General features: G+C 33.3%; 1 protein-coding gene across 1 annotated transcript; it reads left to right on the top strand.

Moving 5' to 3' along the window:
* The first annotated feature begins 2,179 nt into the window (after positions 1-2,179).
* On the top strand, positions 2,180-13,872 carry LOC149803127 (uncharacterized). The gene is made up of 4 exons (XM_089951344.1): positions 2,180-2,393; positions 3,650-3,766; positions 13,103-13,324; positions 13,769-13,872. The coding sequence occupies exons 1-3, from the start codon at positions 2,180-2,182 to the stop codon at positions 13,192-13,194; spliced, it is 423 nt and encodes a 140-aa protein (XP_089807470.1). The 3' UTR covers positions 13,195-13,324; positions 13,769-13,872.
* The last annotated feature ends 726 nt before the right edge of the window (positions 13,873-14,598 follow it).

The raw sequence follows: 14,598 nt of genomic DNA, 5'->3' as shown, positions 1-14,598 counted from the left end.
GTTAGAACAAATTTAAAACTGATACAATAGGTTTTTTCCATTAAATCAGAGCATGAATATCATTTTCGAAATATCTGAGGTCCCATTTTAACCTAAAAACAAGATTTTGGTTGGTCCCATAAAACTGCATTCAACAGTGGAATGATAACGAATTGGATTACACGTATTTTTTCTACGATGCGTGATATTTACAGTTCAAAGCTGAAAAGAATTCATCAAGTCATGCTTTATAAACAACAAAATTGGCGTAAAACAGAATACACTGACTACAGTTTCATACAAAATATGACATTCCCTTGAAAAATACTTTTGCTGAGTACTGAAAAAATACAGAATTTGGAAGGAAATCGAGAATATCAATAATGCTATCATTGTTTTAAAACAAATGCTAAAACGTACTCTGCTGATTAATCCTTAACCAACTGTCGAGCAAGACCTTGCACTTGCGAGTCGAAATATATAAGGTTGAAACTAACTCATCCTATTTACGGAGAGCTTATAATGACTATATGAAGATTACCAAAAAATAAAATTGGGTGGATGAGTGGACTAAAGCGCTCGCCGTTACTGGTTGTTGCTCTCTGACCTCAGTCCACGTGGGTTCGAGTCTTTGGCTCGGTCAATGTGGGTATGAGAGAATGCTGCCAGTTGCTTCCCGTGGGTCAGTGGATCGTGCAGCGGTTTTCTTGTTTTCTTCCTCTACCATTTATTTTGACCACCATGTGTAGCTTGTAGTGCACTGAAAAATGGCATTAAAAACCAAAGCAACAATGAAAAGAGAAGATATAATTACTCGTGACTTACGCAGGTTAATTATATACCCGTGTCAAAACAGACAATGAATTTGAAGAAATTGTTCAGATTAGATCATGCGATTAACACGTACATGGCATTTAATAATAAAGTTGTGAATAAAAATGTACCACGGTTTAACAAGGAAGAACTTTTTGTATACCCCTGTGAAAAATGGAAACGTTAAAATTTAAGTTCTATTCTTTCATAATTTTTTACAAAAGTTTTGCAATCAAATATAAATTTCACAAAATGTTGACATCTATCCATCAGCTTCCATGCATGTACCTTTTTTGTTAAGGGAACAAAATCCACCTTAAGGTGAACCTACAAATGTATGTGGATTTACATTGTTGTCCCAATGTGTGTGTGCTCTAACGAGATTCAACATTCTAAGCGTCATTTGACGTCACTTCTTTATCGACGTCATTAGGTGGTTGTCATGAGACGTCAGTAGTAGTTTTGCGCCATTCGCGTGTTTAAGAAGTGTTGCTTCTGGTAGTGATACATTTCGACAAAATGGCCGATCTAAAGCTATTTAATAGCTGTAGTATATCATCGTAAGTAGTATTTGATACCTTTTGTTACGTTTTTAATGCCATATTTTGTTTAGTTTCAAATATATTGTTAAATGACAAAAAAAAACATATGTTTGTTGCGACGTCGCTTTCGGTTACAGATTCTCGAATACAATTTGACCTTGGAGATATAATTTACCAAACGCGTTTCCATGCTAAAGGATGTCATGAAACAGTCGGGCTTACTTCCACTGAAGTCCATATCTAAGACTACTTGGTTATTAACTTTATTCGTACGAAGTGAACATCTTGATATGCTGTAACATCAATGTAGTAAATGGTAAATAAATTGATACATAGTGAATCAAATAGGTTGTTAGGTTGTACGCTGTCATTTGTTGTAAAGTTATTCAGTCAATTCTATAGATGTTTAGATGACTAGGTGTTAAACTATTCATTTAATTATGTATGTATTTTTCTAGTGGTTAGATGAGTAACTAATAATGAATACGGGTTGAAATGTTCACACACTTAAGTTGTAAGTTATTGTATTGGTTAAATTGTTTGTGCGGATCGACCAGTTAGTCAATTCAATCCATCAGTCCAAATATCCAGTGATATTATTTATTTATTCATTCATCCGATCGGTCATTCCAGGCGTTTAGTATGTCATCCAGGCAAACACACAGTCAGTAGATGCAACCACTCAGTAATTCGGTCGGCCAGTCAATGCATCCACTTTGTTGATCAGCTGTTCAATCAGTCCATGCATCTAGTTAGTAATTCAATCAGTTATTTAAGTCGACTGTTTGGTACGTTGATAGTATTATTATAAATACAACAGTCCATCATTTTCGGCATACCGCTACATGAATAAAGGTATTTATAATGTGTTAGCTTCAGATATTACGATTACAACAGAGCAAATAAGTCGTGCATATCTTTTCTACAGAGACTTTCCGTTCTGGTTTCCTGTGATGCAATTTCGTACCCAGCTGAAAAGAGTTTGCAGAGAAGGCGGAGAAATGGTGTATTCATACGTGTCTGATAAACTTTGTATCCTGAGACAACACAGCGTTGAAGGTAATATTCCTAAGTGTTGGCATGTTTGCCGTTTTCTTTTTCAATAAGAGTTATTTCCTTGACGATGTTCATTCACAAAAGAGAGTTGGATTGGGATGTGGTATCCCACATCGAATTTCTTCTTTAGCTGAGGTTAATTCTTTGATGGCATTCACTCGCGAAAAAGTGCAAGGGATTCCGCGCTTTGATCGAACGCTGCTTACTGATTATGTAGAATTTAGTTCATATCTTCATTACGTCCCTTTTGTTGCTTCTCTACAACTAGTGAAGATTGAAACGCTTGCCTAAACATATACATTGATCTTGATGTAAATCTTCCATACGTTTATGAACTGAACACCAAATAGTTCAGCTTTAAAGAAAGGAAATATGCGTATCTATCCATCTATCCATCAGCTCCCATGCATGTATCAAATTAATAGACCGCCCCAGTGGCCGAAGTGGTTTGAGCTTCCGCCTCGGATGTGGAAGGTCGCGGGTTCCAACCCCGGCCGAGTCATACCATAGACTTACAAAAATGGTACTAACACTTACCTCGCTAGGCACTTAGCATTAAGAGGTTAGTGTTAGGACTGTTCGGTCTGGTGTCATTATAATGTGACTGGGTGGGACATGATTCTACATGTCTGCGGCATAATGCCCCCAGTGCTAGACATCACTATAAACTGCCACACTGCAGACATCGGAGCGATACGACTGAAACATTGTTAAAGCAACATTAAAAATCCAAATCACACACACGCACACCGATTAAATTATTATTATTATTATTATTATTATTATTATTATTATTATTATTATTATTATTATCACAAACACAGAGAGAGAGAGAGAGAGAGACATAGAGAGAACCGCCTCAAAGGATTGACTGATTTTAAAAAAGCAAAAGATTTAGTATACATTATATATTATTTTCTGGTACGTGGTCAAAGCAACTTTGCATGGTTTTTACGAGATATATGCCATAACTTTCTCCAGAGTCAACTTTCTCTACTGAACACATTTATGTAAGTTGTTGATTAACAAAATATTTTTTTAACCAAACATGCGTCCAAATAATCAATCAAATCACACTCAATCATTATCCTTCTCGCTTGACAACAGCAATTCAGTTTTTGCCGATATGTCCGTTGATGTATTTTCCATCCAACTTTTCAACAGTCCATTGAAAATCTCATCTCACAAAACGAAATATCTCAGTTTATTTTAACAGTTAAATATATAAATTTATAAGCTCTTTTATGATTGATTTATAGGTATAAATCAGACAGAATCAGCTCTGCGAATAAAAGTGGCAGAGACGAAAAAAGAAGGATCCATTTTGCTCGTGTATCCTCCACTTCATACGAACACGCTGCCAAACTGCTTCTCAAGTGAGTAAAATTTTTAAGTAGAATTGTTAAGTAGGGTAGTGTGAATGCTTAAAACAGATTAAACTAGCGAGTTATTTTGGCAATTTTAAATATGTTATCCTTGTGTGGGAACATATGTAATGATTCTGTCGCGTCTGACCGAATCTTCTCTAATTCCAGACTTTAAAAAAAATTAATATAAGAAGTATGAGAAATATTTTTTTAAACGAAAAGAAACTAAATAAAGTTTTTATATCTATCTCTTTTGTTTTAAAGAATAATTTTAAAAACGGAAACTTGAACAAATCTAATTAAATGAGCCACATACCGTCGAAAATTAACGGTGGCAAGAATAGCATATAAAAAGTAGGATTATGTGTTCAAGTATGACAGTGGATTTAGTTGTTTGGTCAGAGTCAAAAGAAGTGTGATATTATATTGGTGGGAAAGGTGTGAGTTGATATACCTTCTGATTACAGCATATGGGAAACCACAATGTGCCTTAAATCTGGAGAGGATTTTCTGTGCATAGTTTAAATTTCTTAAAGAGCTCCAGGTCTTTCGAAACATCTAGTAGCTGGAATGGGAGTTTTGAGCAAAGAGTTACATATACTATAATAAAACAGACTTAGAAATACGTGTAAAAGGAATTTAAATGACCCTACATTTTAAAGTGGTAGCAGTCAATATTTTCTATCAAATATTTTAGTGACATTTAATCATATTTAAAGTATAAAAATTCGAGGATTTAGCTTTTGAAAGCTCTGCTACACGCAACTCAATGTTGAGTATAGAATTGGTTTACCGTAGAACAAGATTATATGATCATATTACAAAATGACCACTGATATTTATCATCGAGCGTCTATTCGATCATGCCGACAGGCCATCAAAATACAATTTTGACAGATACACTATTCCTGTTAGAATAGAAAAAAAGAGAGAGACAGACAGACAGAGAGAACATTTTTTTTTTATAGTTTCGAAATGTATTCATAATAACAAAATAATCTTAACCCAGCAAATTAGCACAGTGCACCCAATTTAACTCGCAGTGCAAGTTTAAGGATATCATTTATCAAATTTAATAGGAGATGAAGACAAATAGCTGCTCACGATTGTTTAATAGAAATGTATTTGGTAAACAGATGTAAAATCGGAGAAAAAATGTCGTCGTGAAATTATGTATATAAAATTATAATAAAATTATGTTAAAAATATTTTTTTAAATGTCATAAATCTCTATACCTGGCTAGGATGACATTTGAAAAGCCAGACTAAATGAATGATTTTTCTTTAAAATTACGGTGTTAGTATGTCTACATAGCTCATGTATGAATTTTCCTGCAACAACTTAGATGATATAAACCATCATTGAACAAAACTGTCAATGACTAATACAAATTCATTATACATTCATGTTGAGATAAAAATTCAAACATCAAGTTTTATGGCATAAGTGACACTCGAATAGATATGATGTTTCTGATAAAAACTGTATAGGCTTTTTAAGAATGAATTGATCTTTCTTTGAGATGAACAAAGACGGAAACAAAAGTTTTAAAAGAGCAAAATTATGTGATAAAACAAAATTTCATATTTTCATTATACCGAAGTTAATTATTCAGTTACAATTACAATTACCGTAAAATAAACAATATATATATATATATATATATATATATATATATATATATATATATATATATATATATATATATATATATCACAAAAAAATAAAAAGACAGTCCTGTCTATAGATATTTTGATTGAAAATTTAAGCATATTATCTTGCGGTCATTTCAATATCTTCCAATAGAATGAGCACTCACGTCTAAGTAAAAGTTTATTTTCTTCTTCAAAGTATCTACAATGTATCATATCATTTAGTCGTACCTGACACGGTTTTCTCCAAAAATATTTTCTTTTTTTTCAACAACTCTTCCTATATTGACTGATTTTGGTTACTATTATTGTACGTATTTGCTATAATGTTACGTGCTAAAATTATGTCCATAGACCTTTTTCTCTTGTTAATGGTATAGTTAGAACTACTGATGTCTAGTCTGCTGATTCAAGAGCCACGTGATTTTCATTACCTTTTATTGTGCTTTAAATATCATAGACACAATTATAGTCTCTTGGGTTGGTTTCTTTCAGTTACATGCCTGGTTTTTTTGAATATTTCTTTCTAGGAAGATAGAGCTGAAACAAACAAAGTTTCATGCTTTTTAATGTTTGTATCTATGTATTACGTTCCTAACTCATTTATTTTAATGTCATAATTCTTTAAGCTTTTTCTTTCTCTAGGTCTTCAAAATCTTTTCAACTCTGCATATGTCATATTGTTTTCCCATTAAAATAACTCTTGCGCATAAAACATGCTCTTTGTGTTCTCCATCGTCCTCTAACATTAATGTCTGATTTTAAATATATATCTCGTGAGTAGTTAAGGTAGCATATTTCAAAATATTGTTTGGTTTTTTAAATTCAGACTCTTTAACCTATTCTGAATGTAAGTATTCCAATCGTATCACTTGTCAGCAACCAAATAGTTTTCTCCATCCTACTGATCTGTTTACTTGTTCGGATGATTCAAACGGAGTCATGTCGATTCATCTGTGATGAGTGTTTTGAACCTTACCCCCAATTTTGCTTTGGTAAAATATCAGTTTATGTTCTGGTTCCATTCTGAAGGAAATACTTTAGCATTTTAGTCTTGATGGTTCTGCAACCCTTTTTACTACTTGCACCTTTTGGTCCCTGTAAATTGAAAAGTATTCTCTGTTTCTCTTCCCAACAGATTCTAAATTTGCTGCCGTACAACGCCTTTTCATCATCAAGCTGTATTTCTTAAGGTTTTCGCACTATAAACGATTTCTCTAAAACTCGTTTGAGGCATCTCTCCTTCTTGTTTTTGTCTTTTGTCGACTCAGGAATATTCTGAAAAGACTTCTATCATTGTCATAATATATATATATATATATATATATATATATATATATATATATATATATATATATATATATATATATATATATATATATATATATATATATATATATATATATATATATTTCGCATGTGAAAAATGTCATTTGGCATGCACATAACTAAAATCAAGCCTCTGGTAAGGAAATATTGTTCCTGCTTGCTTGTATAACATTTAGTTAATTGTTTGTTTTGTTAACCATTATGTAAATGTATTGGGTTTTATATATTTTTCTTGCGTTTAATTTGGCTCCACATCCGAGTGATATTTGTCTAGGCATTTAGACTTTCATGACTGTAATAAAAACGCCTTAAATACTGTTCTTTGTTTATCGTCTCTGGCGGTGATGTGTACTTTTGGCACATCAGTTTAATCGAATTTAAACGTAAAGAGATCTACAAGTTGAACTGTGAAATGAGGAGATTACATATTTGTGTACTTACACATCAAATACGTACTTTATTCCATACCGTGCTCACAGGATCCATGATCCATATCTTGATGTGATTATCGTTAAATGTAATATGTAAATCAGCATCGTTTCAAAAGAATTGTATATATATAAGAAATGAAAGTCTTTATTTCAAACCATTTTTTGGCCGCATATTTAAAATTAACCACCTTTCTATCACAGCCACCACAAATTTGCATAATCCTCTGCTGTTTTCATGTGGAACACATTTATTATTATTTAATTCACTTAGAACAGTTGAATTAAATACAGCGTAGGTTTTTGCCATTATTTATGTTTGGTAAAAGCAAAAAATTGAAATAAAATTTCAAGTTAGTGTCTTGCATATTAATATCAAAGTCAGCACTAACATATTACATGATCCGTGGATTTGTGGATAATTTTATTTTAATATAATCTGAGTGGTCCAGAATGACTGTCTTGTTTAATATTTAAACGTTCAAGTGTTCCAACTGCTGAGTTTTCATTATATTAACCTGGTTAATGGATATGTTTCAAGTCTTCACTAGTGTACAGATGGCGCACAAAGCCATGGTCGGAAATCAGAAAACTTTGATTTTTAGTTAGAGATTGTGTTTTTGCTCTTATTCGAACATAAACAGACTCTTCACAAGCAAACATTTGTGTGAATAGTTGATATAAAACCTAAGGTTCACACTCGATTTGAAACTTTGTTTGATCTCCAATTCCAATCTTACCCATGTTTTCATTGTGGTATGCGACTCAGAGAACATGACACAATCTCCTGCGGAACACACTGTCTCTTTCCTTTGCGAGAGAGTCTATTAGATTGGACTTTCTCTAGCATGCGATAGTAAAGCCCAAGGGTATTTCAGATGATCAACATCCCAACAACTCATCCCATATCCGTTTCGAAATTGACGACAGAGCATTTGAGGTTGAGTATGCTACTCAATAGTCCATGATCATGACCATACTGGGAATCCAACAAATTACCTTAAGTAAAGGAAAAGAAATAGAAGTATGGTGGGTTGTACCGGAATGGTGATCTTCGTGTTTGTCATTCTTCATATTTGGGATAGGTTTTGGCAAATTAAAAACTGAAGGCTATCACTTTCTTGGCTTATTTACGAACTTACTTTCTTGCATGTTAAATATTGAATTTATGAAACGAGTTGAATAATGTCCAGCTTTTGCCAGCCGTGTGGAGCAATGCTGGACATAATTCAACGGGTTTCATATTTTCCATTTGATATTCTATTTATCACGCAATTTCATTGTAATGGAAATCGATGGAAAGAAGAAATAATTTCTGTCATTCTGACTGAGACGTTATACCTAAAATTAGTTACGCATAAAAATAGTCCCAAACTTATATCGATCTTTTGTCAGGTTTATTATCAATAACATGTAAAAGCAGATATTCTTTTACAAATTAGATTTAAGAGAGCAATTGTCCTTCAGAATAAATGGAACAATTAACTCAGAGAACATCGTTTTCAACACAGCATGTGCAGGGAATTTCGTGTAATATCACATAATTTCAACCACTGAGGTTAGACGATCAATGTAGCAATGTTCATACCTAATGTATGTCGCATTCAGTATTGGAAGTTGTTGGATATTCATGTGAAAGGATTATTACTGGATGAAAAAATTCCATATTTACTGTCATGTATTTGTTACCGGATATTTGTATTACTTGATTTGGTACAGGAGACTATCAGAATTGCATCACAAAATAAACATTAGATCGTTTGACCTATTTTACCGATGGGTCTAACGTTCTGTTATTTGAAAGAGCGGTTTCTGTCTACATTCTTCTTCGAACAGAGGTAGGTTTATTTGCTTCTGGATGTTAAAATTTAAAGCACTATTGTATATAGGGTGGATTCCATGTTAAAGAATTACAGCCCATCCCTCCCCTCACACACGCTTACATTTATTTGCTGTTCTTGTAGTTTGTTCTTGTTTGGGTTTAACGCCATTTTTCAGTGCATGATAGGCAATACATGGCGTAACGAGACCCTGTGTGGTGAATGCGCCATATTCAGAAACACTTGACCTTTCTTCCATATTCCGTTTGTGCAGTTGATTCGAAAATGGCCGCCAAAATGTTGATATTATTAGTAAAAACAAAAAATTCCAAAAGTCGGGTAAAGAAAAGTTTTACACGATCGCACCCAATCAGTAAAAAGATTACAGCGTAAGAATCTCATGGTCTTATTTGAACCAATCATAATCATATAAAGTGATATGTTAACGTGTTGTAATATAAAAAACTGCACACACTATATGCAAAGTGAACAGACTATGTGATAAAAATAAATACCTTTATTCAAGTCAGTAGGAAGCGTTATCAAACAGTTAATCCTTATATTGACGCGTTCGCTTCGATCAATAGTTTTTCTGGTTCATACAACTTATTTCATCTAAAAAAAGGTATATAATTGTTTTTTTCATGCTTCAGAGAAACAAATTGCGGCATAGATGTATATACCTAAATAACACACGTGAAGTGTGATAAAATGGGTTATCACATAGTTGGTATTATTAATATACATACCTTGCGGTTTATTATATTTGGTATGCCAATACGTCAACGTATCTCTGAATCTGACTGGTCCAGAAATGCCCGATAATTCATTGCTGTGTAATCACATTATTGATTGGCTGCGGCCATTGGAATTTTCTTTGCCTTACCACTTTTATTTTACTATTAGCAATATGGCGTCCATCTTACCAATTGGTAGCCAAACGAACATTGAAAAGGAAACACGCAGTAGCAGATGGCCTTGACGATCATTTACCTATTTATCCACTTAGAATTCTCCAAATGATAATGTAGAGCATGAATATCCCTGCTGGCTGTTCAACTAGTTTAACCAAATATGTGCAGAAACAAACAAATCTATCACGCTGCCCAACACGAACAGCAGGCAATCACCAGGCAGTTTATTGTATTGCAGACCTTGATGAGGTCATTCTCCGGCTAATTTTGAAAAGCAAACATTTGGGTAAATCTCTACGAGTGATTATATTCATTTTACCACGTAGTACGAATCTTACACTACACCCCTAGGACAAGTACTGTTTTAATGTCATCTTTTAACAGTAAATAAGCTCACACGTCTCGTGTTAAAGTGTCGAGAAATGCTGGTCTCCCAAGAAAGTCATCTAACCACAGCATTCCTCCAAATCATATAATGCAAATATCTTGCAAAGTTGTGCCCATACATTCATGAAGTATAAACAAGCTCTGATGCTCATCTTGAACGAATGTTGGTCACGTCGCTAGTGTTTTAAATTATTTAAAAAATCTGCATAATTTAAAGTGGATATGACAAACCCATATTTCTTAAGGTTAATTTCATGTTACAGTTCTCTTTTCATTTATGCTTTTTCTCATTATTTGGAATTATTATTCTTATGTGCAGATAAGAGGATTTTTACTCAGATGTGGATGAAATAATAGTAATGTTTGTTTTCCGGTTTTGGATCTAGAAAAGATCACTGGTAAGATTAAAAAAGTTGATTTTGCAGGAGAACACCTCTTGGTTTAGCAAGAGAAAAGTAAAGAAAGCCTGGAAGATAGGAGGAACTCTGACGGATACATTAAACTTTTAAATGAGGAGACAAATCAAGCAGTTAACATTGCCTCAGTAAGCAAATATTTATAACCAACTGATGTTTGTGTAAAATTTCACATAAAATGCCATCTCATTCACCTAGAACTTTCTCTGCCGTAGGAAATACCATTAAACACGAGAATTTGTTGTTGCGTACTTTTAATGATGAGAGTATATCGAATAAGATGAGAAAAACTTTTACAAATACAATTCAAAATAAGCTGAAAGGAGGTTTTGACAGACATTACATAAAACAAATGATGCATTACAATAAGCATGATTACCAAAACATTAAAACACATCATCATATATAAACACAATTTGATCAAAAGACACAAGCCATTACTTGAGGCATGAGCAAGCAAGGCATTTTAACAGTCAGTGAGTAAAAGTGAATTCCGTATCTGGATACATTAAAAAAACATAATTTTGGAATTTAAAACAATTAAAATTATCGGTCAGAATTAAAATTTAAAATGAATGCAGAAGCTCCAGACTAGGACTAAAAAGCATGATGTGATGCAGCTTACGTTTTAGGTAGAAGGAAGGGAGCAAACAGTATAGCACTTGATTAGTACATAAGACAAGGACCGATAAAAAAATGAAGCTAACACAAAAATTAGCTGTCGTCATGGTGGAAGGGGACTTTTAGTCACATATATAACTAGATTTACAACCTTTAACATTTCAGGATGGAGTTAAAGCTTTAAAGGAATTATAGTTCGATTGCTCTCTAATGCAGTTTGGTAGCTCATTTCACAGAGTGGCTGCTGCATATTAAGACCCTGATTCAGTTGGTGTTTGTTTTTTGTTTTGGTATTTTTGTTGTTTTTTTTTGTGGAAAGTCTCTACAGCCATAACCCGAAAGCTGCGAACCTTTAGAGTTGGCATGTTTGCTATAAGTAAAATGTATGATAGCTTCGTATGAAATTATCATAAACAAATTTCAGAGCACGCTCTTGTATTTTTCATGTTTAATAGTGTTCATGTTGCTGCAGAAATACCAGGCTAAGGGAAAGAAATTGAAATTGGAGATGATAAATGTATATAAGATTGTTAGTTTGCTGAGTCTATTAGCTTATGACCAATACAGTTAAAGAGCTGCCCTGAAGTTTACTACAAAGATGTTTTATATGTAAATCGAATTGCACTTGATAATCAAGGTCAGTTACAAGCAGTTTAATAATTTCTTCATAATTTATGACAGCACTGCTTATGTTTAGTACTGGCTTCATAATGAATGTCTTTTTACCCTCAGCTTGTGGTAGAAACAATCATTTCAGGTAAGTTTGAAGTCATGCTAAGAGAGTATGTATGTATGTATGTATGTATGTATGTCTGTATGTATGTATGTATGTATGTATGTATGTATGTATGTATGTATGTATGTTTGTATGTATGTGTGCATGCGTACGTGTGTGTTACGTGTGTGTATGTATGTATGTATGTATGTATCTATGTATGTCTGTATGTATCGATGTATGTAATTGTATGTATGTATGTATGTATGTATGTATGTAGGGTTTAACGGCACATCAGCTCAATCGAGGTTATAATATAACAACAACAATAAAAGTGCTACTACTATGAAATAAAAAGTCTAATTTAAAATAAACCAACATTTTTTATAACTTGGGCTCTTGTAAAAGGTCCAAGGCCAGCTCAGCTGGAGCATTCGAACACCACACATCCCAGAGCGAAAAGGTTGCCTCTGTTAATCACATCTTACAATGCAGAGAAGGATGCATCGGTCATTTTTTACATCCCCCAACCAGCAGGGGTGTCATTGAAAGTGGTCATCTTTCCTAACAGCCTGTCAATATCAAATTTGCGAACCCAGTGTGAAACATAAGATGTGTTTATTAAATAATTTAACATTTGAACTCCATGTTTAAAACATAACATTATCCATGCCATTACCACATTACGACCAGCACATACACTACTTTCTACACATGTTTGTTGATTATTACACCAGCACTTGATCCAAGTATTGAGATCAAAACGAAAATGGCAAATATATAATGTAACACAAAAAAAAAGAAAAATGGCCATAAGTAAACAACTTTAAGAACGGTAACTAACCCGAAGAAACAGCTAGTGTTGCACAGCTGAAAGAGTCATTTTAGGGCACATTCTACTTTGTAGTCTGTTAACACCAATCGGAAAGAAGCATATATGTTTAATTAATTAACAGTTGCATTATTTGAGCAAATTATTCTTATAATAATCAGTAATAATCACGCTTGGTACTAATGCAATCGGATTTGTTAAATGCATGTCATGTATATGCTTTTTTGCAGATATTCAGGTCGATGATGCCAAACTTGATACCAGATGTAACAATGCCTCGACTAAAGGGTCCTTCAACCAAATAGTGACTCATAAAATATGATGTTGCTTTCACAACGTACGGTTACTTTCAGCAGATGAACATGGAGAAGAAAAGGACGAGGGGGACGACAACAATCTCCTTACCCCAGCTGATAGTTACGATAGAATATGTAATCCCTTCTGCTTAAAAGGTAAGTTAAGCATATACAAATGTATACGCAAACATGATATGTTTAAATAATTTATAAATTAAAACATAATTAATAAATTCAAAAGACTTGATATAATTGTTACGTTAAGAATAACAATAAAAATCAACCTTTGTACACATCATACTTATTTGTTGTTTTAGTTGTTGTTGATGGTGTATTCACAAGAACACTTACTACAGTTTTCTGCTACAGTATCTTCCAGCAGATGAACATGGTGCAGAAAAAAGGAAATCAAAGAAAAAAGTTATATTACCCCACCGTACACAAACAGAATCTGTTCAAATAAACTATGAAGGAGAACATAGTTCATAAATTCATAACACTTGATATTGCTGCTACAATCGAATCCTTTTGTTAATATTATAACTTTCTGTATGTTGAGAATGTACGTTTATTATATTTCTTTGGCAAAATAATTTTCAGGAGACGAACATGGTGAAGAAAAGAAGGAGCTAGAGGGGAATAAATCCATGACCCCAGCCGATAGTTACGATAGATTGTATAACCCATTTTGCTCCACTGGTAAGTTCCGTGCTGAAAACATTAGGCACAAGTGATATGTGTTGAAATAAAATATGAATGATAAAATGTTTCATAAATACATAAGAATTGTTATTGCTGTGGAGTTAAAAGCCACGCAACAAAAATCAACCCTTGTTCAAAATGGAATTATCTACGATTGTTGTAATTGTTGCCGCTTACCAAGACTGGACTCTCAGAAATTGTATTAGTTTCTGCACTCTTTCTTGGGAACAATATTCACGAAACAATCTGATACGTAAATTATATCAAAATATCTAAATAAAAATTAACAATATAGCTTGTACAAAGAGCCACCTATCTTTTACTTCAGGACATGCACATAAAGAAAGAAATAAAGAAGAGCATAAGCCTTTTACCCCAGTTGACAGCTATAGTATATCCATTCTTTTCAAATTATAGGACCCTAAACTTATAGCTAATCTAGTATTAATCCATTTTATAATTTGATGTTCGAAACGAAAGTAATACAAATACAGAGCACATAAAAATGAATAATGTAAATTTGCTGTCAAAGATTCTTCTTTCTACTTTTCCCCTGATCTGCCCGCCCTCAAAACTATATATGCATAGGAAACAGAAAACGGGCATGATGGTCGTATCATTTGGGAATCAGCATAGTCGGAATATCCAGAGTCCTATTTGAAGAAAACAAAATCGATTCAGGCAAAGTGTCGACTGTTCTGGGAGCTAAGTTTGCGTAGAAATAATCA

Source organism: Sinohyriopsis cumingii, chromosome 3 (assembly GCF_028554795.1).
Source record: "Sinohyriopsis cumingii isolate HCF-2022 chromosome 3, ASM2855479v2, whole genome shotgun sequence".
In the NCBI taxonomy this organism is placed as follows: Eukaryota; Metazoa; Mollusca; class Bivalvia; order Unionida; family Unionidae; genus Sinohyriopsis; species Sinohyriopsis cumingii.
This window is presented reverse-complemented; position numbering and strand designations above follow the sequence as displayed.